At 48.7% G+C, this 26,326-nt stretch overlaps 1 protein-coding gene across 4 annotated transcripts in view; it reads right to left on the bottom strand.

The window, feature by feature from the left end:
- The window catches only part of MICAL2 (microtubule associated monooxygenase, calponin and LIM domain containing 2), a 226,922-nt gene that overhangs the window by 49,743 nt on the left and 150,853 nt on the right, over positions 1–26,326 (bottom strand). For all 4 annotated transcript variants that reach the window (XM_060103822.1, XM_060103819.1, XM_060103818.1 and 1 more), the window contains 5 exons: positions 20,611–20,791; positions 18,963–19,150; positions 13,733–13,807; positions 8,931–9,067; positions 6,126–7,470 (listed from right to left, as the gene is read on the bottom strand). In XM_060103822.1, the coding sequence (XP_059959805.1) occupies positions 6,126–7,470; positions 8,931–9,067; positions 13,733–13,807; positions 18,963–19,150; positions 20,611–20,791 (1,926 nt within the window). The remainder of the gene's footprint in view (positions 1–6,125; positions 7,471–8,930; positions 9,068–13,732; positions 13,808–18,962; positions 19,151–20,610; positions 20,792–26,326) is intronic.

Here is a 26,326-nt window from a genome sequence, read left to right as displayed (position 1 = left end):
CCCTGTCAAACACCCAGCCACCTCTGGCAAAATCAAAGCTGAGTTCAGTTCATACTGAACTCTCTTCCCTACTGTAACAATAAATTACTAATTAAACTCTGTCCTTACCACTTTAACTAGTATCTGGCTTTGTTTATCTTTGACAATACCCAACAGAAACACTATGTATAAGGGTGCTGAAAGCAGCATTCTTCACAATAAAAACAACTGAAAACAACCTAAGTGCCCAGCATCAGAATGCACCAGTAAAGAGTGTCATATTCATACAAGCAAATAAAATGAGGTGGTGGAAAAGAGGAAACCACTGCTACGCATATGGACATGGATACACCCCCCTTAATGTTTAGTGAAAGAAGCCAGGCACAAAAGAGCACATACTTGTATTAGTTTTCTATTGTTGTGGGAGCAGTGAACACCATAGCAGCTTACAATAGCACCTACTGATTATCTCATAGTCATGTAGGTCAGAAGTGCCGGCCTGGCTCCACTGGGTCCTCTGCTCAGTGTCTCCCAAAGCTGCAGTCAAGGTGGCCACTGGGTTGGGGTCTCATTTGCAGCTAAGGGTTCTCTTCCAGCTCATTCAGATTGTTGGCAGAATTCAGTTCCTAGTGGTTGTAGGACACGGGGTCCGTTTCCTTGCTGGCTGTCAGCTGGTTGTAGCTCCTAGAGGCCTCCTGCTCATAAGTTCTCTCACTGCATGACAGGTTACTCCTTCGAGGCCAGCAGGACCATGTCTTTCTCATGCTTTGAATTTCTGACTTCAGGAAGGGCCCAGTCCTTGTTAAGGGCTCACCTGATTACGTTAGGCCTACCCATTTCCCTTTTGATGAACTCAAACTCAATTGTCTTGGAACTTAATTACATTTGCAAAACCCCATACCCTAAACACGGGAGTGAGATCCACCATATTCACATTCCACCATACTCAAGAGGACGAGAGTACACAGGGCAAGAACATGGGAGGCAGGCAGCATGGGGTCCTCTCAGAATTTTGCCTACCACAAGACTGAATGATTCAAATTTATAAAGTCAAAAAATTGCAAAAGTAATCTAAGATGACAGAAGTCAGATGGTAAGCACTTTTGTTGGGTGGCACATAGATTTGGGAAGAAGCATGAGGGAGTCTTCTGAATGCTGGTAGTGTTCTATATCTTGATCTCCAAGGTGATTACACAAATGTGCACTTTGCAAAAATTCATCAGTTTTTTTTTTTTTTTTTTTTTCTTTTTGCGGAATGCGGGCCTCTCACTGCTGTGGCCTCTCCCGTTGCGGAGCACAGGCTCCGGATGCGCAGGCCCAGCGGCCATGGCTCACAGGCCCAGCCGCTCCGCGGCATATGGGATCCTCCCAGACCGGGGCACGAACCCGTATCCCCTGCATCGGCAGGCGGACTCTTAACCACTGCGCCACCAGGGAGGCCCCATCAGTTTTGTACTTAATATTTGTGTGTGTATTTTATACTGCAATAAATATTTTACACAAAAATTTTAAAAGAGAGGTTCTCAGGGTGCTTTGTTTAATTACATAGAGGAGCAATAATTAGCATTAAAATTGTTGGTATAAAATTGTCACTGGTAAGTGCTTGAAGCCAGTTTATGCCCCCAAGTAAACGACTCTGAGAAGTTTATGTTTACCAATAATTTACCTGGCAAGGTGTGTTGTAAAAATGAGAAAAAATAAATTTCAGCTGGCTCTTTATTCAAGTGATCATAAATCTGAGGTATTTCCATTTGAATAAATTTTGAAAGTTTCTCACTCTCCATTTCAATACTGCTTTCTCTCTCCATTGCATGGAAGTGTGCAGGAAGTTAAGTGTAAAGTGAGCTGTGTGTGTGTGTGTGTGTGTGTGTGTGTATTTGTGATTGGTAGGCTGGGCAAAAGCAGGGAAATACAAGGAAACTAATGGACCTTATCTGATAGGGTAGGTAAAATCTTTACATTCTTAGGATACTGACTTAAGAACACCTCAGAAACACAAAGCTCTTCTATGCGATGGGTCCAGGCACTATTTTCAGAGCTGGTCAGCTTTAACCTAATTCCATTCTGCACTCCCATTCTGTTCCAAGCTAAGGAAGTCACACCATTTCCTAATGAATATAAATGAATGCAGCCCTCCATGAAAAATAAATCAGGAAAACACATTTACCCCAACTTATTCTAATCAGCACATACAGAAGTCATATAAATATGATGTAAGTAAACTGAAGGCTAATCTCACTATGAATTTGATGCAAAAATCTTAAATAAAATACCAGCAAACAGAATAGAAAAGTATATTAAATAATCAGACACCATGACTGAGTGGTATTTATTTCAGCAATACAAGGATGGTTCAGTATCAGTGAATCCATTACATAATTCATACTATTAATTAAATTATGGAGCAAAAATCATGCAGTCATCTCAAATTGTGCTGACATTTAATAAAATTCAACATCCATTCATGATTTTAAATACTTTTAATAAAATAGGGCTAGATGGCTATTTTCTCAAAATATATCTGGGTCAACCCAGAAGCCAGCACCATGCTTAAATGGGAAAACATTTAATGAGATGCATTCTCATTAAAGTTCAGAATATAATATAGAAACCATTATCACTACCTTAATATTGTTCTGGAGATTGTGGAAACCAAAGAAACTAGGAAACAAAATAAGTTAGTGCTACACAACTTAAAAACAAGAGGTAAAATTATCATTATTTGTAGACGTTATGACTGTATATTTGGGGAGGACCTAGGAGAAGTCATTGAAAAGCATTTACAAGCAAAGAGAATTCAGTAAAAATGGATGGGTCAAAAATTACTATACAGGGGCTTCCCTGGTGGCGCAGTGGTTGAGAGTCTGCCTGCTAATGCAGGGGACACGGGTTCGAGCCCTGGGCTGGGAGGATCCCACATGCCGCGGAGCAACTAGACCCGTGAGCCACAACTACCGAGCCTGCGTGTCTGGAGCCTGTGCTCCGCAACAAGAGAGGCCGCGATAGTGAGAGGCCCGCGCGCTGCGATGAAGAGTGGCCCCCACTTGCCACAACTAGAGAAAGCCCTCGCACAGAAACGAAGACCCAACACAGCAAAAATAAATTAATTAATTAATAAACTCCTACCCCCAACATCTTCTTTAAAAAAAAATTACTATACAGAAATCAATAAATTTCATATACACAACAGTAGGAGGATAAAATGGAAAATATCTTATTTATAACAGCAACAAAAACGAACATACCTAGTAATAAACTTAACAATAAATATGCAAGATCTATATGATGTAAAGTTTAGAATATTCCAGAGGGTCACAAAAAAGGATATGGGCAAATGGAAAGGCAATTCATATCATAAGGTTGTAAATTCTCACCGAGTTAATTTGTAAACTTAATCCCATAAAAGTACTCACAGGATTTTTGGGGTACATAGGCAAGCTAATGCTCAGTCCATATAGAATATCAAAGAAGCAAGAAGAGCCAGGAAAGTTTTGGAAGAGAAGATCAATAATGAAATACTCTTCCTACCAGATGGTAAAATACAGAATTTTTAAAATATATAAATATATAAAGGAAAATAATCAAAACAGTGTGGAACTGATACATAACAGACAACTCAATAGAATATAATAGATGGTGTGGAAATCAGTCCAAGTACAGGAATCTGATATATGATAAAGATGTCATCTCACATAAGAGAAGAAAAGATGAATATTCACTAAATCATTTTAGGATAACCAAAGAGACATCTAAAAAAAGAAGGTTGGATCCATAGCTCACATTTTATACTAGGGTAATTTCTTGATATAAACATATAAATGTAAAAAAATAAGAAACTTTGTCCATAAACTTAGAAAAAGTTCTTTCTGAATTATATTGTACAAAGCCCAGAAGCCATAAAATGGAAAATTGCCGCAACTATTATATAAAAGTAAAATTTTATGTGGCAAAAATCACCATAAACAAAATTAAACACAAACAAGAAGCTGGAAAAAGTATTTGCAATTTATATTGCAAGAAAAAAGCTAAGTTTCCCTTTTACAGAGTCCCTACATATTATCAAGAAAAATACCAACAACCCAACAGGAAATTAGATAAAGACAGAAACAACAGTTCACAGAAAAGGAAATACAAATGACTCTTCAATGTATGAAAAGATGCTCAATCTCTAATCAGGCTGGTAAAGATTTTTTTTTAAAGTTGGGTAGCGCACTGCAAGTGTAGAAATAGCACTCTCATACTTTGCTGCTGGGGAGGGTGAACCAGCACCACTTTGATGGAGGACAATTTTGGCAATATCTATCAAAATTCTCAATTCACATGTACTTTGTTCCAGCATTTCCACTTCTAGGAATTTATCTTAGAGGTAAATTCACACATATGCCAAATGGCCCAAGTTCTTCATTATTGTAGCACTGTCTGCAATAACAAAATTTTGAAATACTTAAGCTTTCCATCACAGGGGACTGACTGGCTACATAAATTATGGTACTTCTACACAATGGAATACCATGGAGCTATGAAATGAAGGAGAAAGTTCTTTATGTACTAACACAGAATGATCTCCAAAATAAAATTAAAAGTTAAAAAAAGTATGTACAATATGCTAGCATGCTATTATTTGTTCAAAAAAGAAAGAATATGATATGTAAATTTTCTCATATATTCATAAATTTTGTCTGGAAGAATGCCCAAGAACCTGATAATAGTATCTGTCATCAGGGATAGGACCTGGACGGCTCAGGGACAGACAGGGACAGGGATGGGAGATAGGACTATTCATTTTGTGCCTATTGTACCCTTTTATTTTGAGCCATGTGAATATATTATCTATCAAAAACTGCACAGCATGATTAAACTTTATGATGTAATAAAAAGGGTGTAGTTATACACCAGCCTGTCCATGCTTATCCTGAATTGGCTGAAAATAAAGTCTCTTGTTAATCTGTATAGCTTTTTGATTAAAGCACCAAAAGAGAGAAATAATTTTTTGCTTGAAAACTGAAGTCCCAAAATAAAAGTTAAATTTTTTTAAAGTTTAAAGAAATAAAGAAAACGTTCTCAACAATAGGGATGGTAGAATCACTTTGTTTAAAGCACTCAAACAAATAGCAACAACAAAAAAGAAATTATGTAAGTGTTTACACTGTCTCTAAGGATATGAGAGATTATGTTACTTTTTAAAAATATTTCCTTATTGTTGAATTATTCTGATCTGTTGATATATTAATTAATTTTATAATTTGAAAAATTATAATCAGATTTAAATATAAAAAAGCCTTAGGTCCCATTGGTAGCCAAATATACATAAATGTGTTTAAGCTAGTAATAAAAAAATACAAGTTTAAAAGAGACACCATTTTCTTGACTAGTAAAATAGCAACACTGAAAAAATATGATACTTAATGCAGGTAACAGTGTGGTGAAAAGGGTACTCTCATTAATGGTGAAATATAAACTGGTACCTTCCCCTTGTTTTAATTTAAATTTACGACACACAGTTGTAAGAAATAACAGGAAAAACCTATATAGACTTTACCCATACAATTCTCTTTTAAAAAACAATTTGTCAGTATCAGTTAAGGATCTTAAAAAACTCACACTTTTCAACTAGTAATTCCATTTCTTAGAACCTATCCTAAAAAAATATAATTCAAAGGAGAGAAAAAGCTATATGCATAAAAATGTTCATTCAATACCATATACAAAATATAAATATATTCATATATATATATGTGTGTTAAACGATAAGAAAATAGTTCATTAAATAATAACAAACACTAGACAGAATATTCTACGGCCATTATATCACATTTATGTAGACTATGAGGTAACTGGCTTAATAGCTATGATATGTTGATTTAAAAGATAAAATTTTATGTATAATAGTGAAAAATATTCATATGGTCAATGATAGGGAAAGTAGCGGAATTATGGTTGATTCTTTATCTCTTCCAAAACTTTCTAGAACGTAATTTCAAATTTAATTTTTTCAGACTTTTTTCAAATTTTCTAAATTCAAGTTTTCCTACTTTTGTCAGAATTTAATTTGAGAAGCAAAAAGAGATGAAAGATGCCTGCTTGTTAATCCAAGAACTAACTGCCCAGCATGAACGGTAGACTTTTGTTAGGAAAGAGCCACTTACTTGCATCTTTCTCTGGAGAAGGAGGAGGGACCCCTTGCCCCAGACAGGTGCCACTGACCAGCTGCACCAGCTTCTCTGGGGGCTGGGCATTGCCCATGGACGGCACCTTCCCCTTGGGGCTGCTGAAGAGGTCTTGCAGGTCCTTTCTTGGTCTGGATTCTCGGAGGAAACTCTCAAAAGATTTGTCTTTGAGTCTGAGGGAGGAAAAGAGTGAGGTCTTTTTCTTGGGATCCCTGGAAGCATCTGGGACGGTCTCTTGCAAACTCACTTTCTCCAGGAGGGTGGGGACATCTTCGATCTTGCTGCAGGGTGGGGACACGAGTGCAGGAAACGTCTTGGATGACTGGTTGGGCAAACTGTGGGTGCGGAGGGCAGGGTCAGGAGGGCTCGGGGCTGAGGGCTGGGCAGCCCTGGCGGCTGGGGGGCCCAGGGAGAAGAAGGCTGAGGCCCTGCTCGCTATGTCTCTCTTGGGGGACGGCTGGTCCCAGTCTTTGGAGCTGGTTTTCCGAAGGCTGAATGAGCGAGTGCAAGCGTGGGGTGGGCTGGTGGGCAAAGTCTTTGACTCTGGCTTGGCCCAGGCCTTTCTCCCACTGTCGGAATTGGGGAGGAGCGGCTCCAGGGACCTCCGGATGGCGTTGGCTATGAGCCGCAGCGGGGACTTGGGCGGGGTCACGCTTTGCTCCCTGGGAGTCCGTTCAGCTGGGGTCCCCATCTTCTCCTGAGCCTCTCTCTGGGCTGGTAAGGTCTCTCTCACTGCCCGAGGGAGCAGCAAGGGGCGGACTGGTTTCAGTACACCTCCTCCTCGGCCATTCTCGGTGCTTTTCTGGGAAAGTTGCACCCTGGTTTCCAGGCGCGAGCTCTCAGGGTTGGAGTCATTCCAATCTAGCAACCTAGTCTTCTGCTCCCGAGTGAGAAGCAGCTTCTTTAAGCCCGACTTCTTCTCTGCCAGCTCTGACCTACCCTCCTCTCCCCTCCTGGGTCTGGTACTCCCTTTTCCAGGGTCCTCTCCAGCCCTGGGAGACAGCTGTTGGTCTGGCGAGCACCTGTCCTTCCCTCCAATGGGGTGTGGGCCTCTGTGGATGCTTCTGGTACCCACAGGAGGGGCCTCTGCTTCCTGACTCCCATCGGAAGCCATCTCTGCAGGGCCGGATGGCCTCGAGCTTTCGAGGCCGTCTCCACCAGGCCTCACCAGACAGTATTCTGTCCGCTCCAGCACCTGGCCATGAGGGATATGCAGGGGGATTTCCTTGGGTGGTCCTTGGGTTCTGGCTTGCCTCAGGAAGATTGGGGTGGAAGGACTGAAATGACCTCTTGAGACCTGAGAAGGAGGGTTGCAAACTGTCACCTGGAAGGGATGGGCAAAAAAGAGCAGTGATTTTTAGAAGTTCCCAGCATTTATTTTTATTTATTTATTTATTAAAAAAATTTTTTTTTTGCGGTACACGGGCCTCTCACTGTTGTGGCCTCTCCCATTGCGGAGCACAGGCTCCAGATGCGCAGGCCCAGCGGCCATGGCTCACGGGCCCAGCCGCTCCGCGGCACGTGGGATCTTCCCGGACCGGGGCACGAGCCCGTGTCCCCTGCATCGGCAGGCGGACTCTCAACCACTGCACCACCAGGGAAGCCCCCCAGCATTTATTTATATGAGAAACGCACATCTCAGTCTATAGCCCCCTCCCTTCCTCTCTCCAGATCTCAAATACCCGAAGTCAAAAAGAATTCTGCCTAGGATGATTTCAGAAGGCCACTCTTCCTTCTAAGTGGCTGCCTTGGGATGGGCTGGAATTGGCCCAGAGCCCCCATATCACTGACCAAAATCTTTCCTGGGCCTTAGATTAGGTGGGTAGGAAGCCAGAAAGGAAAGCAAAGTCACTGACAAGCTCCTGGGCCAGTGAGGGGAGGGCTGGCCTGGTCCCTGTGGGTGGCCAGGCACATAAGGAAGCTCAGCCATGGTCCTTACTAAAGGGCACATTCCACTCATAGGTATGTTCCTCCAGTGACCAAGAAACCAAGGCTTCTTCTTTGGAGACCATTAAGGTAAGGAGAGACAGCTACCCTTCTGGCTTGGAGCTGTGGTGGCCGGATAACCTTTAGGATCTTCCAATGACCCTTCAAAACCTGACTCATGCCTCTCACCACTGAGAAAGCAGCCATTTCTAGCATGCAGGAGCTTGGCCCTTGGCAAAGGGAGAATATAGAAGACTTGAGAAGGAGTGACTGTGCCCTGCCAAGAGCTCTGGTCATGGGAGCTTCACAAGAGTAGGTACTTTTCTGTCTTAGATATTCTACTTCCCAGAGCCTAGAACAAGGTCTGGCAGGTAACAGAGGCTTGATAAACCCATATTGAAGGGAAGAGTCCAACCATGACTGTCTCGGTGATGCCATTTTCTATTCAAGGGGGATGTTGCTTCCAAGGCTCTCAGCTGCTACCAAAGGTACCCTGCGTTCTGTGCCTGCCCTCCTATAGCTGCCAGCTCCTCCACACCCTCTGTGAGGCCCTCAAGGGCAGAGCACAAGCCGTAGCATCTCTGCATCCCACAGTCCAGCTCAGATTCCATGCCCTATAAAGTCTGCTGAATGAGTGGGTGGCTGTGCCCTCCGTGGCTGAGAAGGAGCAGGGTGCGCTTTCATGAAAAGGACAAGTGAAGAGGTGTGGGGTGGACTCTTGACAGAGCATCCCTCTGGCCCTGGCTGTGCACTTGGGGTGACCCAAGGGTGCTAGGAATCCAGAGCTCAGTGTGGAAGTGGGAGGAGTATAGGCAGCTTGTCGCCCTCACACCTGGGCAGGGCCCTGAGGGCACTTACCTGAGGCGGGGAGGAACTATCCAGAGCATGCGGGACACCAGCTGAAGAAGAAGATGGCAGAGAAGGCGAAGGAGAAGAGGAAGGAGAAGCTTCCTTTGGAGGCGACACGGGTCTTCTGTTGTTCACTGGTGTTGTATCTACCAAGGAAAGAACATGCTCTCCATTACAGAGTTGTAGTTTCCTTATTTTATCATGAAAAGAGGAGGTTTTCAGTGAAGCTCCTCTCTATAGAGTCAGAGGGAGGAAGATGCCAGAGACGGATTCAGAGGCCCCAGAGCCCACTGCTTGCGACTTGGAAGAACAGGTGTAGGAGTGTCAGGCTCCTGCGGGGGAAGTAGGTCCCAGGACGAAAAGTCCAAGAACCACGGTGTCTCACACACACAGGAGAATGTCCCCGAGAGTTAGAACAGGGGTCTCCAGGGTGTTTCTGGGAAACGGACATCTACCGCTAAGGTTTGCCCTAGAGCCATCGTGGTGGGGAGCTGGGGCTGCATTAAATCACTTAGTCAATAAACCACCTGAGGCCTCTTCCCGTAAGATGCATGCTGGACCATTCGCCATGGGCACAGACAGGAGAGGCAGTCACTGCCAAGGAAATGGGCTCTTCCTCCCACATGTGTATCACGGGGCTCTCAGACGAGATGGTTAGTTTGAGATTTTAAGAGAACACAAGGGAGGGAGGTTATAATGAGTATCAGATCACTTGAAGCATATGGAGTGGGGTTCGTGCCAAGCTCCTGTTGGTCAGGGAACAAATGAGAGCCAGTGCATGTGCTGTCCTTCTCGACAGGAGAAAGGAGTGTGGCCGGGGCCGAGGATGAGCCTCATTCTGAACTGTGGGAGCTGAACCCAATTAGTCTAGTTACAGCAGAATTCCGACAGATGTCGCCTATAAGATCAATCTCATTCCCTCTCTCATGAGTGCACACACACATGTGCCCACACAGACCCCCTAGTAATCTTAATCTAAACTCTCGAGCATTTTGTTTCCCTCTTGGACCATTTCAGTAATAGGTCCTCAAAGGGATTCAGGAGACACCATCCTCACGTCCAGATTTGCCCACTCAATGTCTGACCCTTCAGCCCAGCCAGCTCTCCTGTTAGCCTTCCTGGCACATAAAGGCTGTTCCACAGAGACTTCCCAGGACCACTGTCTCTAACTACCCACTCCTGTCAGACTTCCTGCTTCTGGCTCCTCAGCTGACCCATTTCCATTTCCCTCCAAGGTGTCCAGCCTTCAGATTTCAGCTTGTTTCTAAACACAATCCCCTGGCCTCAGTTTCCCCAAAGCTTTGGCTGAGAGGTTCCTCCTCTGGGACCCACCCAGGCCAGGCTAAACCCAGGCCTCACTCCAAGAGGGGTTCCTTCCAGACCCGTGTGCACAGCGGAGCCACACAGGGGGTTGTCAGTCTGTCCTGCTTTCCTCTTACAAATGCAAACACATTAGAGCGTGCGTCCCAGGCCCGGGCTCTGAAAAGCTGGCCACACACACCATCAGCAAGCTCCCCAAGGGAAGCGCTCCAGGGGAAAAGGTAACTTGGGGGAACAGATCTGAGGCCGGCAGGAAGGAGCTGCTGGGGACAAAGGCCACTGGCTGCCAGGAGCTGACACTGGGTCGGTGGGTGGGGGGCAGCTGGCCGGCCTGCCTGTCACCCGAACCCCCTTCTGAGCCCCCAATTAGATGGTTCGAGCCTAAAAAGGCAAAAGTTGTGAGTCAGTTGTTGCCTTGCTTCCTGTCCTCAGCTTGCCAAATTCCTGCTGAATTCCTTCTCCTCCTCTTCCTGGCCCCCTCATTCTCCTCTCTCTGCCACCTCCTGAATCAAACTCCTGAACTTGTCCCAAAGTCCCCTCAGCTCCACAGACTGCCTTTTTGTTCCCCCGAGGAGCGATCCGGGAACCCTCTGACACAGAGCCAGAACACCTTGGGAGCCAAGCTGATAGGAAAGCCTTGGGGGTCTCAAGGTCATGACCTGGGAGCTGCCCCCCTCTTCTGTGTCTAATCCCCAACCCCACCCAGCAAGTGGGATCTCTCTCCACACAGGATCCTCAAGACTGTCTTCAGGATAGAAATTGGGGGCGGGGGGCTTGAGGAGATGGGGGAAGCAAAACACCTGCCATTCAAGCCACTGCCTGGGAGGTGAGCAGTGCCTAGGAATGGAAGGGGAGGCCAGAGCCCAGCTGACAGGTGATGGGAAATCTCACCCACCTGAGGCCTTTGGTTTCCCTCAGAGGATGGTAAAGGGGAGCCTGGGACCCCACCCCTTTCACACCCACACCAGCCGCCTGACACAGTGAGTTACGTAACCCCTCAGTTTCCTCATCTGAAAAATAGGAACCCTAGTGCTGTTTCATGGGGAAGCTAAAGAAATAAAATGGGATAAAAAGAGGTGCCCAGTGCAAAGCACAAAGTAAACGCCACATGCTAGCTAAATATTAATTCCATCCCCTTCCCTTCCTCCCATGCACATGAGTAGTGTCCAATAAAGGCAGTGCTGAACCGCTGACCTGTTCCGGGGAGTAGGAGGTGCTGCACATCCATCCTGGCCAGGATTTCTCTAACTCACGGCCCACAGGCTTGGTTCTCATTGACCAACTCAGGTCCTTCTCGCCCTTTCTTGTTTTGCTTGAAACCTCAGCATGGTCCAGCCAGGTCTGCCCTGCCCTCTGCAGGAGCCTCAGTCCCGGGTGCCACTGGCCCTTCCAGTCCCATTGTGCAAAGGAGGCTGATGAACAGATGAGGGTCTGGATTACAGCTCCTCCCATATCCCTCCTGGGTCAGCTGCCTCTTCTCTGGGTCCTCTGTCAATGGAGGCCTTTCCCTTGATCCTAAAGGTCGTTCTGGTGAGTATGGTCAGCTGGGTGAGGGCGATAAGGGCAGGCACGCAGCCCCCTCCATCCTCTTGCCTGGGGCTGGGGCCAGAGCCAGCCTTAACAGGGCAGTGAAGGGATAGAGGAGGTGGTGTGCCCCAAGCCCTGCTCCCTCCCACAGGACCAGCCTTGCCCAGTGGGTTTCCTTCTGGGCAAAATGAAGATGACCAAAAAGATGGCTCTGAGGATTTTCACAAAGACTGGGATTCCAGGGTGCAGCTCCCCAGAATTTGGAGCTTAGGCAATACTCAAATCCTCCCAAAGTCTTGGAACACCCTCTAGGGGCTGCAGCCTGCTCAGGCCTAACCCACGCTCTCTATTTGTTCCTGCACTGAGTTCAACTCAGTTCAGCCGGCTTGGTCCCTGGTTCTTTAGTTTGTTCATTCGTTCGTTCTTTCATTCATTCATTCATCCACTTATTCATTCGTTCTGCAAGCAAGGACTGGGTGCCTCTTCTGCACTAAGCCCATAGAAATGATTCAAACTCAAGGCCTGCCCTCAAACCAGTTTTACATGCACTTGAGAACCCACGCCTGATACTCCTGGGATAACTAAAGACACAGCTGAGAAACCACGCCGCTGGTTAGCAGTCCCCTCTCTCCTGTGCCTCCTCCAGCACCCACACCCTGCTGTGAGGGTCCCCTGCCAGACTCCCTGCTCTCACCCCAGATCAGGAACTTCTTGAGGGCGGGGCCGGGCCCCTTGCTCCGGTGGCACTCAGTAAAGTCGGCTGGAAGCACTGGATGGAATCTGCACCCAAATGGACCCAGCCATAGAAGCAGAATTCCCGTGACTGGGGAGGGGCTGAGGTGGGGAGTAAATGAGACGCGTGGGAAAGGCCTGCCCCAGGCTTTCGGTAAACGGTGATTCCCTCCTTCCCCTCGCCTTCGCTGCCTGCGATCACACCATGGTCCAAGAGTCATTTTAGGTTGTCCCCAGGTGAAGTGGCCGACTCAGGTGTGCCCTGGTCCTGTTCCAGAAGTGCCCATTGTCCCAGCCTGGCCCGAGTGAAAGGGGCCGCAGGTCTATGGGTTGCAGAGAATGACTCACTGGCCAGGAGTCGGCGTTGACTCAGAAGGCAGGAGTCAACTAAATTAGCATGCTATTCCATCTCCAGTGTTTCTTTTAAGAAGCCTTCATCTAACCCCAGGTTTTCCTGGGTCCACCCTCGTACATCAAGTTCCGGAGAGGGAGCATGGGGGCAGGAGGAGGTGGAAGGCAGCGATGGACTTGGGATCAGATGAAGAGCCCCTGCCCCCTCTCAGGATTGGAGAGGGAATCTCTGCTCTGTAACTGGGGCAGCGCCAGGAACACGCTGGCCCTGGGACGCTGCGCGACCGGGCACGCGGTCACTGCGCCCCCTAGTGGGAGTCCACTGCCTTGGCACCCGCCGCGGGCCCTGGTCCTCACCCACCTGCTCTTCCCTGGGATGCGGGACCATAACCTGCTCAGAAAAAGGAGCAGGGCAGTGTGTATTTGTGCGTTTGTGTATGTGCGTGTGTGCGGTGTGTGTGTGTCTTTGGATTCCTTCACTGGTTTGCCCACTACTACACGAAGTCAGGCTGATGCCCCCAGCCCAACTCCAGTGTACTGAATCAAAACGTAGAGCCCTCAGGTCTCAGTTTCCTCATCTGTGTTTCAAGAAGATTGGAGCGGATGGCTGCTAAGATTCCTTTCAAGTGCAACTGTAGAGTTCTAAGGCCCTGTGACTCCAGAGTGGGGAGCTGGGGAGGTGGAAGAAAAAGTAGCAAATCCCTTGCAAAGTGCTTCCTCTAGTGAGCAGCAGAAATTGTCAAACAGTACATTTCTCTCCTTGCCCCTCACATCCAGGAGGCCAGTTCAGAGAGGACATGTGAGGAGTGAGAACAGCTGCCCCTGGGAATTAATCAGACAGCTCCTGCCCCCTCCTACCCCCCAGGGAGCTCATGACTCACTCGGCTGGAATTTTCTTCTCCCGCTCTGGTATTTGCTGGGAGTTGGAAACTGGAAGCTGTTGGCCCTCTGCAGAACTGTGGTGGGAAAAAGAAAGAGGGAGAGAAGATGGGGAGGGAGGAAGAGTCTGTTAAACGGGTAGGATAAACAGGGAGTTTTTTCTTATGGCCCAGTTACCAAAAGTTAGTAGACTAATGGTCATAATTGATGGAGCCCCTTCCTTTCCTCCGACTGAACCTCCCTGTCCCTATAACACACACTTCCAACTTTTCATTCATTCACTCATCAAATTGTTTTGAGACCCTGCTATGGGCCAGGTACTGCCCTCTTTCAGAAAATATCTCAAATTATGAGCCATCATTCTAACTCACCCACTGTTAATAAGCATGTGTGCATACATGTTTATATGCATACATGTATATACATATGTCCGTATATACACAAGCATATATGACACGTTCATTTTAAGCAGAGCAGCTCTTTGGAGCTGAAGTCTCACATCAACGCCCCAAATGTGTCATAGATGAACCACAGCTGCTCTCATTGAAGCCTGGAAGCTGCAGAAAGCTCCACCCTCTCTCTACCTTACCCCCAGAGCCCCCAAAACCCTTTGGGAACCAGTTTTAACTGAACTCCTGGACACTCCATGGCTACAACCCCTCCTCTTGGTCTGCTTCCGATGGAAACACATTTGCAGGATGCGTGGGCTGCGTTATGAAGACCCTTTGCCCATCTGGGCCTTGAGAATCAGCTGAGCAAAATGAACATCACAGGCAGAAGAAATGGGTCTTAGCCATTTGGGACCTACAAGTGGGATGTAAATGTACCCCGTTCCCACACTGGTCCCTCAGATTTGGCCTCAGGCTCCAGGTCTCTGTGGTGGTTCCATCACGGCCGGAGAGAAAGACGGGGCAAGGCACACCTGAATGGCTCCCACACGTGGGACCAGGAGGTGTGGAAGGAAAGGAAGCCCCCAGGACTGATGTGGGCGTGGAGAGTGGGTGGGGAAGCTTTGAACACAGCTGGCCCAGCCCGCCCTCTGTCTGCAGGAAGTCCTAGGTTCCACTGCCCGCCAGGGCTCAGAGCTGCTGTCAGCTCTTACCAGCCAGGCTGTGCAGCACAGGCGTCCACCCGACCTGGGGGCTTCCTTTCCTCAGCAGGAGATCTTTCAGCTCCCGAGCTCCTCGGCTCCCCTCCCTTATCGATTTGGAGAGCTTTGCTCCTGCTGTGTCTGGTCTGGCGGTTCCCCATCCCACAGGTCTGCTGTCATAATCAAGCTCACGGGTTTGAGGGGGAGGAGCCTATGTGGATAGGTGAGGGTGCCATCTCCCTGTCTCCCCACTGCAGAATGAACAGTCTATGTACAAGGTAGGGCCACTTCCCCCTGCCAAGTGCAAGTCATGGATGTTTTACATAAGGAACAAGCTGATTCCTGCAGACGAGAGTTAACCTCTTCATCACCTAATGGAGAAATTACTCAAGAAACACAGAAGAGTGCCAAAAGCTCTTATTGCTTCTCCTTGGCTCTTAACTTTGTGGAATGGGATTTATTAGAAATGGTTAAAATTCATGAGAGGTTTTCCATCACTGGTGTTTATAGGGCATCCATGCACACATTTTTACCACAATAGGAATAGAGTGGGTAGTCATGATTTGATCCAGTAATTTTGAGCAGAGTAAAGCAGGGCTGTTCCCTTCTTTTTAGTTTATAGTATATTTATTTAACGTGTTTGTATTTATTTTAAGGGAGTACTTTTGGAGATCTTAGCGTATGACTCTCTGCAAAAGGAGTAAGAGGGTAAGCATTGTGACACAGGGTGCTGATGACATCATTTTATTGTCACACACTAACAATAAATGTCCTCCGTAGGCCATTGGACCATCCTGTTATCAAATTATTGCCAGAAAAAAATGGATAAATACCGATTTTTCTAAATCAGAATAATTTGAGGGCAGATTTCCCTCCTAACTGTAACTGGTTTATGTCCAAGAACCCAGTGCACTAGATCAATTTGTTGTTTAGGCACGCATTTTATAACTAATGCATCCAAGCAGGCCTCTAGGAAGCTGCTCTCTGCGATTCCCAAAGCGCAGGACGTGGCTCTCCTGCCTGGAGGCAACTGGGGTGCTTCCATAAACGCAGATACTGGTCCCCACTCTAGACCCAAGGCATCTGAATCTCTGAAGGAGGGAACCTAGGAATCTGCCTGTTAAGCAGGATTTTTAGGAACCACTAAATTAGGTGTTTTAGGGGAGCATTACTGAGCATTTTCTATGGCCTCTATTACACAGGGCTCAGTTTCTGTTTTAAACCATCATGGTGGGCATGCTCTATGCTAAAGAACTTTGAGGAGGGGATAGGTTCCTTGATGAGCTGCGGCAGTCCCAGAGTCTTTTCAAAGGTGGTAAAACATATATAATATAAAAATCACCATTTTAACCACCTTTAAGTATAGAGTTGAATGGCATTAAGTACATTCACGTTGTTATGCAAACATTAATTCCATCCATCTCCGGAACTTCTTCTTCATCCCACTGAAACTCTGTCCCCATTAAACAATAATCCCCATCCACCCTCTTCCCCCAGCCCCTGGTTATCACTTTTCTATACTTTCTGCCTCTGTGACTTTGACTATTCTGGGTGCCTCACAGAAGTGGGATCATACAATACTTGTCCTGGCTCAGTTCACTCAGCATAATAACTTCAAGTCTCATCTATGTTACAGCATGTGTCACAACTTCATTCCTTTTTAATGCTGAAAAACATTCCATTGTGTGGATATAGCACAATTTGTTTATCCATTCACCTGCTGATGGACATTTGGGTCATTTCTCCTTTTGGCAATTGTGAAAAATGCTGTTATGAGCATGGTATACAAACCAGGAATCTTTTTAAAGCAACATCCTGGTTTTTTTCGGCATGCCCTCGGCTAACCTCCGAGACATTTATCCAGGTGAAAATAGTGATTAACAAAGCTCCATGACACCCACAACATGATGTCAACCCTACATTATCTGGTAAAGTGATGGACTCACCACAACCAGCAACATGAAACACAGAGCTTAGACTATGCCAGCGATTGTAGCCTTACAATGTGGTCTGCTTGGCAGTGATGGAAATCATGATGGATAAAGATAAAACCGGGCTTCCCTGGTGGTGCAGTGGTTGAGAGTCCGCCTGCCGATGCAGGGGACACGGGTTCGTGCCCTGGTGTGGGAAGATCCCACATGCCGCGGAGCGGCTGGGCCCGTGAGCCAGGGCCCTGAGCCTGCGCGTTTGGAGCCTGTGCTCCGCAATGGGAGAGGCCACAACAGTGAGAGGCCCGTGTATCGCAAAAATAAAAAAAAATAAAAATAAAAAAAGATAAAACCAACACAAGATTGCTTGAAAGTCGTGAGGTCTATTCACGTCTCTGTCTACTGTGTTTCTTATTCTGGAATTAAACTGGACTGTCAAACCAAATGCTTTGGCCACACTGCCTTGATCTCTCCACCTAAGCCCATCCTCCTGGGAGAGGTGCTCTAGCTGAGCCATGTTTTGCTGTCATGCTCTCACCTGCCAGCAAAGGATGCTGCACGAAACAGCCTTGGGAAAACTATGGCTGCATTTTCTGCAGACCCCATTGTTCAAGACACGATCAAACACATCTGTCAATATCATCTATTTGACATGAGCTGGAAAATTTCCATAGGGTGAAGCATTAGGAAAAGTGGTACCAGCTCTGAGACCTGCTGCAAACCAATGTATGTTTTTCCTTGTGAACAGTCAGAAGTAATTGTCTGTTTCCATTTGAACTCTGGCTGCCAGAAAACTCAGAATCAAATTTATGATTCCACTAGAGCAACTGTTTAGGATCATGGTCTGCCTCTCTGAGGTCTATAACTCCTAAACTGTTTTTCCCTTTCATGTATATATCTTTAGGCTTTATCTTGAGGCATTATCTTTCATATATATAGACACACAATTTTGTTTTATGTCTTTCTTGTAAGTTGCCTAAAATCCTCTGACAACTGAGGAGAAAGGAGAAATGGAGGGAAGGGATGAAAGGTGGGAAGTCTTCGTATCTATAAATGAGGAGGCTGGAGCCCGGGGTGATGGAGAGGCCAGCAGTTCCCAAGACTCTGTCCACTGCCTGTGCTAAGCCTCTCTGGACAGCACCACAAATGGTACTTAGCAAATGTGTTTTAATGGCAATTTGTCCTTTTTAAAAACAGCTCATATGAGAGGGTAAATCCAGAGTTTACAGGATTCTGGCCCCAGCCCTGGTCTTCCTGGGAAACGATCACTCATAAGAACATTTCTAGGTTCATGTGGAAGTTCTGCTCTCGGCCACCAGAGGGAAGCACAGGACAAGTAGAGCTGCAGCTTTCCCCGGGCAGCTAAGGCCATTGGTCCTGATGATGGCAAGTTGCTATTAGCTTGTTTCTTCCCACCCACAGGTCACTAGTTGCCCTTGACTAAATCAAAACATTCAATTCAAGGCCCTTTATTAAAACAAGCTGGAATGCTAAAGACAATGACTTCTTTGGGTGTGGAGCATCCAGCACTGGGCCACACCACTAAGCTGTGTGAGTCCTTGGGAAAACACTCAGTCCATTTGAACACCTGTAAAATGGGCTTCATGCTACTTACCTCACATGGTCATCCTGAGGATGAAATGGGGCCATGTACAGGGAAAGCCCTGGCCAATACAGGTACTCAGTGATAGGGCATTGGTTATAGCGCATTCCACAAGCCGCAAGCACTGGTAGTGGCCCTGTGCTGCCCCCTGGTGGCACCAGAGAAACTGTGCTGCTCAGAGATGTGTGTGGTCCAACAGCAGCTGAGCCCACCTCCTTCTCCCTCACGGGCTATGGAATGCCAGAGGGGCCCTCACAGATATTCACAGAGGACGCTGCTCCAGGAAAGAGGGTCCTGGGGCCCCCTTATCTCTGCCTGTGACACATAGCCTGCCAGCCCCCTGCGCCTCCTTCCCACCTGAGATTACAAAGCTGCCCATGGAGAGGGAGGCTGGGCCTGGGTCCAGTCCGCTCACTCCCACTTGTACCCCGGCCCCTAAAGGTCCCAGCTCCACTGCCTCTGAGCCTGAGGGCCAGGCCTACTGTCACGTGGTCCTCCATGAGGAAAAACCGTCCATGGGGGTCCCTGTCCCCCCTCCCCGCTTCCACTCCCGCGTCCCAGGATCACGCAAGCCCGTCTGTCTGCCTCGCCCAGGCAGACCCTCTGCTCACCATGCACAGCTTCAGGCTCCTCGGGGCCATGTGGAGAGATTGCCCTGGGAGGGGCCTCCCTCAGGGAGCTGTGCTGGGCGAGGGGCTTCAGGAGGGGTGAGGGTCGGGGTCCCTGTCGCCGGGGTCTTTCGTCCCAGGGCTCTGCACTGGAGGCCTCACTGCCACCATGGTCCGCCTCTTCGTCTGAGCTGGGAGGAGGAAGGAAAGCGCAGGTGAGCGAGGAGGCCTGCCATCCCGGCCGCACCGTGCCCTGCCCGTCGCTGCCCTCCAGCAGGCAAAGGGGTTCTAGGGCAAGGGCCGTGGGTTAGTTACCTCTCTGCCTGGCACCCAGCCTCTGGCTTTGTTATGGGCTGACCCGTGCCCCCACCCAAATTCACATGAAGTCCTAACGCCTAGTACCTCAGAATGTGACTGCTTTGAGAAACAGGGTCGTTAAAGAGGTAATTAGATTAAAATTAGGTCATTAGGGTGGGCGCTAATCCAATCTGACTGGTGTCCTTACAATTTTCCTTACAAGGAAATTTAGACACAGGCATACGTACAAGGAAAATGCCACATAAACGAGAAGACCGCCATCTACAAGCTGAGGAGAGGGGCCTGGAACAGAATCTTCCCTCATGGTCCTCAGAAGGAACCAACCCTGCTGACACCTTGACCTTGAACGTCTAGAACTGTGAGAAAATAAATCCCTCCTGTTTAAGCCACACCCGTCTGTGGTTCTTCATGGCAGCCCTAGCACATGAATGCAGGCAAGTTCAGATCAGAGCAGGTGAAAGGGGCCCAGAGATGTACAATGAAGTATGTAGGTGAAGTTTGGTCCTCTCATCTTCACCGTCCCCGAGCAGGACTCCTAAGCTCTCTGGGGTAAAATGAGCTCATCATTAGGACTTGGGCCTAAAACGTCAGGCATTTAAATACTGCTTGCTTCCCTTGGGAATAGATGAGGGAATGGAAAAGACTACAGAAAAGAATGTGTGGGGGGATATTTAACCTGGGTCTGGAATAATCATCAGGAATTCAGGTGGTGTGGCAGTGGAAGCAGCGTGTCCTAGGTAGTGGGGACAGCACAGCACAGTCCTGGGGTGGGGAAGCACAAAACCTATTGGCTAGTGACATTTTCATGAATATCTATTTTTTTCTCTCTCTCTTCCTCTCTATGTCCAGCATGCTTCTTTGTGTGAGGGCACTGCCCCTTGTCCATCTGTGAGCTTTGGTGGACCATCTGTCCATCAGCCTGCCCAAGCCTGCCAGTCACAACAGCATCCCAGTCCAGTTCATCGATTAGCCCCAATGCAATGTGAGTAGTACCAGTTGGAGCCCAACCTTGAAATCTTGATATGTGGACATGAATCTATGGATGTAGGCTGAGGCCCCCAGCAGCCAAGAGTTCCACATACGGGCCTCTCTGTGGATGGCTGTAGATCCAACATATTTGCCTTTGTTACTTAAGCTTCTTTGGGTTGTTCTACACCCTTGATATGTTAATTCTTCGATCCTGACAACTCCCTACGGATTATCCCATCTTACAGATGGGGAAATGGAGGCACAGAGAGGTCATACTGCAAGTGAGTGGGGGTAAGACCAGCTCCCGAATGCTGTCCCCTTGCCCAATCCATCCTGCCCCCGTCCTGCAGCAGCAGGAACGTACCTGCTGCCGTCACTGGTGACCAGGACACGCACAGCCAGCACGTCCTGCCCAACCGCTTCCTCCCCGGGGCTGATCCTCACTGACATCCACTCAGAGGGCAGGGGGGAGGCGACTCCACCAGCCACATCCCCATGCTCGAGCTCCGGGACACTCTTGGGCTTCTTGGGGGAGGTTGGCTCATCTGTTGAGAGGAGAAGAGGGTCTAGAGAGATGCTGGGAATGGACCGCCCCGCAGGGCGCCTGCCCTTCCTCCAGAGGCTTGGGTGGACACTCTAAGATGGACCTCATCCACCGTGCCATCACTGGATCCCCACCACTTAGCCCACCGGACACCCCAGCATTTAGAGCACATATCTTGTGTGCAGGGCACGAACGTACACACTATCCGACTCTTAAGTCTACTCTTAAGTTTACTCTTAAGTAAAGGAGGGTCTGAAATGTCCATAGGTCCCACCCCAGGTCCACCAGCCTCTGCATTACTGTTATCAGAATCACAATGTCCAATGTGTCGCTAAACCCAGTGGTAACTTCTCATTTCTCATCTTACTTGACACACCAGAAGCCTGTGACCCCGCTGATCACTCCTTCCTTCTAGAAACAGCCCTTCTCTCAGCTTCCAGGACAGCAGAGCCTGGCTCCCTCCTCCCCACCGGCTACCTCCTTCTGTTTCTTTCACTGGTTGCCCCCGCCCCACCCCGTGACCTCTCAGCACTGGAAGGTCCCAGGACTGTCTTTGCACCTCTTCTCTTCTCATCTACACTCATGTCCTTGATGATCTCATCTGGTTTCAGCCTTAAATAACCCTAGACAACAATGACTCACACATCTCTCTCTCCAGCCTGGACATTCCCATGAATCTAGATGTGTATACGCCACTGCTTACTTGGCATCTCCAGGTGGATCTCCAGTAGACACATCACACTCATGCCCATGGAATTCTCCATCTCTGCCTCTCCCCAGGCCTGCTTCCCGCATGGCCCTCCCATCTCGGTAAATGGCAACTTGGGCCTTCAGGTTGCTCCAGGCAACACTTCAGTGTTATCCTTGACTCCTTTTGTTCTTTCACTCTTCACTCAAGCTATCAGCAAATCCAGTTGGCTCTACTTTGAAAATACGTCAGGAATCCAGGCACCTGTCACCACCTCCTCTGCTGCTACCCTGGCCCCAGCCACCATCATCTCGTCTGGGTTATAGAAACGGCCTCTACTGGTCTCCCTGCTTTCCCTCTGGCCAGGCCCCACCCCTCAGTCTCTTCTCAACACAGCTGCCGAGTGCCTGTTAACATGGAAGTCAGATCACGCCACCCCCTGTCACACTCCTCCAGGGCCCCTGTGACCTCATCTCCCGGTGCTGCCCCCGGCTCTCTGCTCTGACCACGCGACCACTGTGCTGTCCCTCCGCACGCAGCACGCCCCCATCTCGGCCCCGGCTCAGAGGCTCTCGCCTCTTCCTTGGAGACACTGCCCCCAGAGGGCAGGGCTCGCTCACCCGCCTCCTTCAAACCTTTGGCCAACTGTTGCCTTCTCAAGGAGGTGACCCTGACCATCCTCCTCAAACTGCAACCCACACCCTCAGCCCTTTCCTTTCCTCTTTATTTTTATTCATAGCACATCGCACCTTCTAATAAACTATACACTTTTCCCATTTATTTTGTTTGTTATTTCGCTCCCATGCCTAGAATAAAAGCAGTGATTTTCGCCTCTTTCATTTCTTGCTAGAATGGTGCCTGGTGAAGAGTAGATGCTCAATAATAAATACCTGTTAAATGAATCAATGAATCAATGAATGAATAAATGAGCAAGACAGGCAGCCCAAGTCCCAGATCCCTCTTGGCCACTAATTGGCTCCACGAACAGTGGGGTAGGAGTCCTTTCTCCTAAGGCTGACATTGCACTTGAACTTGGCTCCTCCTACACACACACATACACACACACACCAGCTAAGGACCATTATCTCCTCTTCCCTGTGTCATTAATTCTTTGTCTACTGGATCTTTTCCATCAGTATTAACATATGCTGAAACCTCTCCAGTTTTAAGACCATTTTTTTTTTTTTTTTTCTTTTTGCGGTATGCGGGCCTCTCACTGTTGTGGCATCTCCCGTTGCGGAGCACAGGCTCCGGATGCGCAGGCCCAGCGGCCATGGCTCACGGGCCCAGCCACTCCGCGGCATATGGGATCCTCCCAGACCGGGGCACGAACCCGTATCCCCTGCATCGGCAGGCGGACTCTTAACCACTGCGCCACCAGGGAGGCCCTCAGACCATTTTTAATCCCAGTTCCCCCTCCCCCCACTCCCCAGCCGACTCTTCTTCCTCCTTCCCAGCCAATCTTCTGGGAAGACTTTGCTGCACTCACTTTCTCCACTTCCTCACCTCCCATCACTCACTCCTCAATCCCCTATAATCCTGCCTATGCCTCCACTACCCGAACTGCCCCCAACAAAGTCCCTAGTGCCCTCCTTGTTGTTGTTAAATCCAGTTCACAAGGCTTTGGGGTCCTCCTGCAGCTCTTGCCCTCTGAGCCCTCCCTGCTTCCAGGGACGCTTACTCTCCCTGCCTAGCTGGCCGTTCCTGACTTCTAGCCAACCCTTAAGACCTGGGTTCTTCATGCTTCTACCTGGGCCCTCTCATTTTTTTCACCTCACACACTCTTTCTGGGAGATATTATCTACTCTTTATCATCTGCAAAGGTAACTCGAGAAATTTTGATTTTTATGTGCAATGCCTCACATTTAAAAATACTGTACAGGTCCAACGAAACACGTCTACAGCCAGATGCAGCCAGTGGTTTGCCAGTTTGCAAGCCCTGGTACAGTGCATGCTTGCTGTGAGGACATGTATGCACCCTTTTGCATTGGGGTGGCTGTGGACAGAGGAGGAGCATTTGGGGAGCAGGTATTATAACTGGATGCTTGACTGTGTAGTTATAATAATAGCAGCAGCTTACTTTTATTGAGTACTTTTATCAAGGATTGTTTAAGTGTTTAACATGTAATAAGTCTATTAAATTTCACACCAGCTTCTAAGAAAAGTAGTATTATTCCCATTTTGCTGCTGCAAAAACAGGTGAACAGAGAGGTTAAGACACCAGCACTCGGTCGGACGTTTCATCAAAGGATGGGGACGAGTCTGTATGTCTGTGAGCACAACAAAGCCCCAAATGGACAGCAATGCACGTGGCCATTATTCTGGGAGTTTGGACTGGAATAAGTCCCCAGTTCTTCACTTCTTCCCCATAACAGAGGTGTGGTTTGTCCTATGACCTTGCGGTCCTTCCCACTGGAGTAGATGGGGTGAGCTTCCCTACTCAGTTGACATGAGGCTTGGCTGTGAGACTTGCTTTGACCAGTGGAAATCAGTGGGTGTGACATGAGCAGCGGCCTTCAGTGGCCTTGCTGTTTGGCTAGTCCACTCACACTCCTGCTCGTCGGCCATGAGAAGAGCTCATCCCAGATGGCTGCTGCCCCTTCAGCAGCCTAGGTCCCCAACTGTGGGCACATGGAGCAGATCTGGAGCCAACCTATGGTCTAGCCGATCCCATGAGAGCCCAGGTCACCCTTACACCTGCAGCCTGAAGCAGAGCCACTTAGCCAACCCACAGACCCATGAGCAAGAAAAATGATGTTACAAGCTACTAAGATTTGGGAGGCTTGTTACACAGAATTGCTGTAGTAGAGACCTGGCTCTATACCTGGTTTATGTCTGAGTATAGGTGTATGTGCCTGTGAGCTCTGTGCACAGATACTTATAGGGTCAACAGAAGCTACTGTGCCCTCCCCTCTGATCCAGGCTTGTGCTGGGGATTTGGAGATATATCAGCCATGGGTCTCCTTCTGCCTTCAAGGGTCTCTTTCTGCCCCACAGGGGAAAGAAGGTCTGTTCACAAATATCTGCATTAGAAGGTAGACCACAAAGAGTGAGGCCAAGACGAGGTGGGAGGGGAGCGAGATCTGACTTCCATGCAATAAAGACTTTGGGTAGAAAGCACCGTTTTAATGGGGCTTGAGGATGAGTAGGATTTGAACAGGGAAGGGAGAGGTGGCAGACCCCTGGGAGCAAGAGAAAAGTGGGAAAGCACTGCCAACTGCATGGGAACGGAAAAAAAGTCCATGCGACTGGAGGGCAAAAGGGTACAGAAAGGGGAAAACCAGTGGGAAATGATTGCTTTGACATCAAACCAGGAAGGGCCTTGAATGGCGAAATGGAGGGTAGGTTTTGCTCTGGGAGCAACCAGTGAAGGCCTGGAAGCCGGGGGTTGGCATTATCAGATTTGCCTCTCAGAAAGACGGCTCTGGTTGCAGAGTGGAAGGCGGACGGGAGGGCCCACAAGGAGAGAGGGAGACCCGTGAGCAGGCAGCTGTGATAACCGGAAGAGACCTATCAGCTGAGCATGCGCAGTGGAGAAGAGGGGAGATGAGGGAGTGGAGAGCAGCCTGGCCAGACGGGCAGCTGCAGGCAGTGGAGGTGAGCTGTGCAGCTCCACTGAATTCTCCTTAAGAGCACAGATCGGGCTTCCCTGGTGGCTCTGTGGTTAAGAATCCGCCTGCCAATGCAGGGGACACGGGTTCGAGCCCTGGTCCGGGAAGATCCCACATGCCGCGGAGCAACTAAGCCCGTGTGCCACAACTACTGAGCCTGCTCTCTAGAGCCCGCGAGCCACAACTACCAAGCCCATGTGCCATAATTACTGAAGCCCGTGCGCCTAGAGCCCGTGCTCCGCAACAAGAGAAGCCACGGCAGTGAGAAGCCTGTGCACAGCAACAAAGAATAGCCCCCGCTCGCTGCAACTAGAGAAAGCCCACGCAGCAACGAAGACCCAATGCAGCCAAAAATAAAATAAAATAAATTAAAAAAAAAAAAAAGAGCAGAGATAACTTCAGGCAAAGTCTAGGACAAAGAGCAGCCGGGCCTGGGGGAGGCACAGGTGAGCACGCCCGGGGCCCTTACCTGCAGCTGGTCACAGACCCACGGCACCAGACCCACAGCCCCTGTACCTCAGGGACCAGCCCAAACCTGCAAGGAACACCCCAGGTCTGCTTTCCTCCTTCCCCCTCTCTCCGAGAGAGTTTTGACTTTGCCAGCAGGGCTGAGGGATGGATCAGGGTAAGGGCTCAGCTGGCTCCCTGGGCTTCTGGAGGGGTGGGGATGTGGCTGAATGATGATCCCTCAGTGCAGGAGGGTCAGGGCCAGCGCCTCTGACAGCGGAGCCTGGATATCAGTGGAGGGGCGAGGGGCACCTGGAGGTGTAGACTTTGTGGAAAAGAAGCTGGTGCTTCCTCCGGTCACCACCTCGCCCAGGCAAAAAGCCCCCAAGGAGGACATGTTCCTCCCCTCCTCTGCCCCCCCAGGGCCCAGGGCACGGTGTACTGCTGGGTCTCAGGTCCACTGCTGCCCCCCAGGAGGAAATTTCTGCACTCAAACTTCTACCTCCAGACACTGCCTTCCCCTGAGGATCCCTGGCCACATGCACAGACCCGTAGTGGTAATTCTAGTGACACTAGTACTAGGAACGAAGTAATCTGAAGGCAATAACACAAGCAGCCCCAACTCGTCATCCAGGGCCCACGTGTCTCTTTAGCAGTTTGCACTCATCTTCTCTAACATCCCCCTCCCCCATCCTGAAAGGACAGTATGATGTCTTCATTGTGTGACTGGGAGAACGTGGAGTCAGACAGTAACGCGGCCAGGGCCACCCCGAGAGTGAGCTGGATCGGC

This window comes from Mesoplodon densirostris, chromosome 7 (assembly GCF_025265405.1).
Source record: "Mesoplodon densirostris isolate mMesDen1 chromosome 7, mMesDen1 primary haplotype, whole genome shotgun sequence".
In the NCBI taxonomy this organism is placed as follows: domain Eukaryota; kingdom Metazoa; phylum Chordata; class Mammalia; order Artiodactyla; family Ziphiidae; genus Mesoplodon; species Mesoplodon densirostris.
Note: the sequence above shows the minus strand (reverse complement) of the source record. Positions and strands in the feature narration are given on the sequence as shown.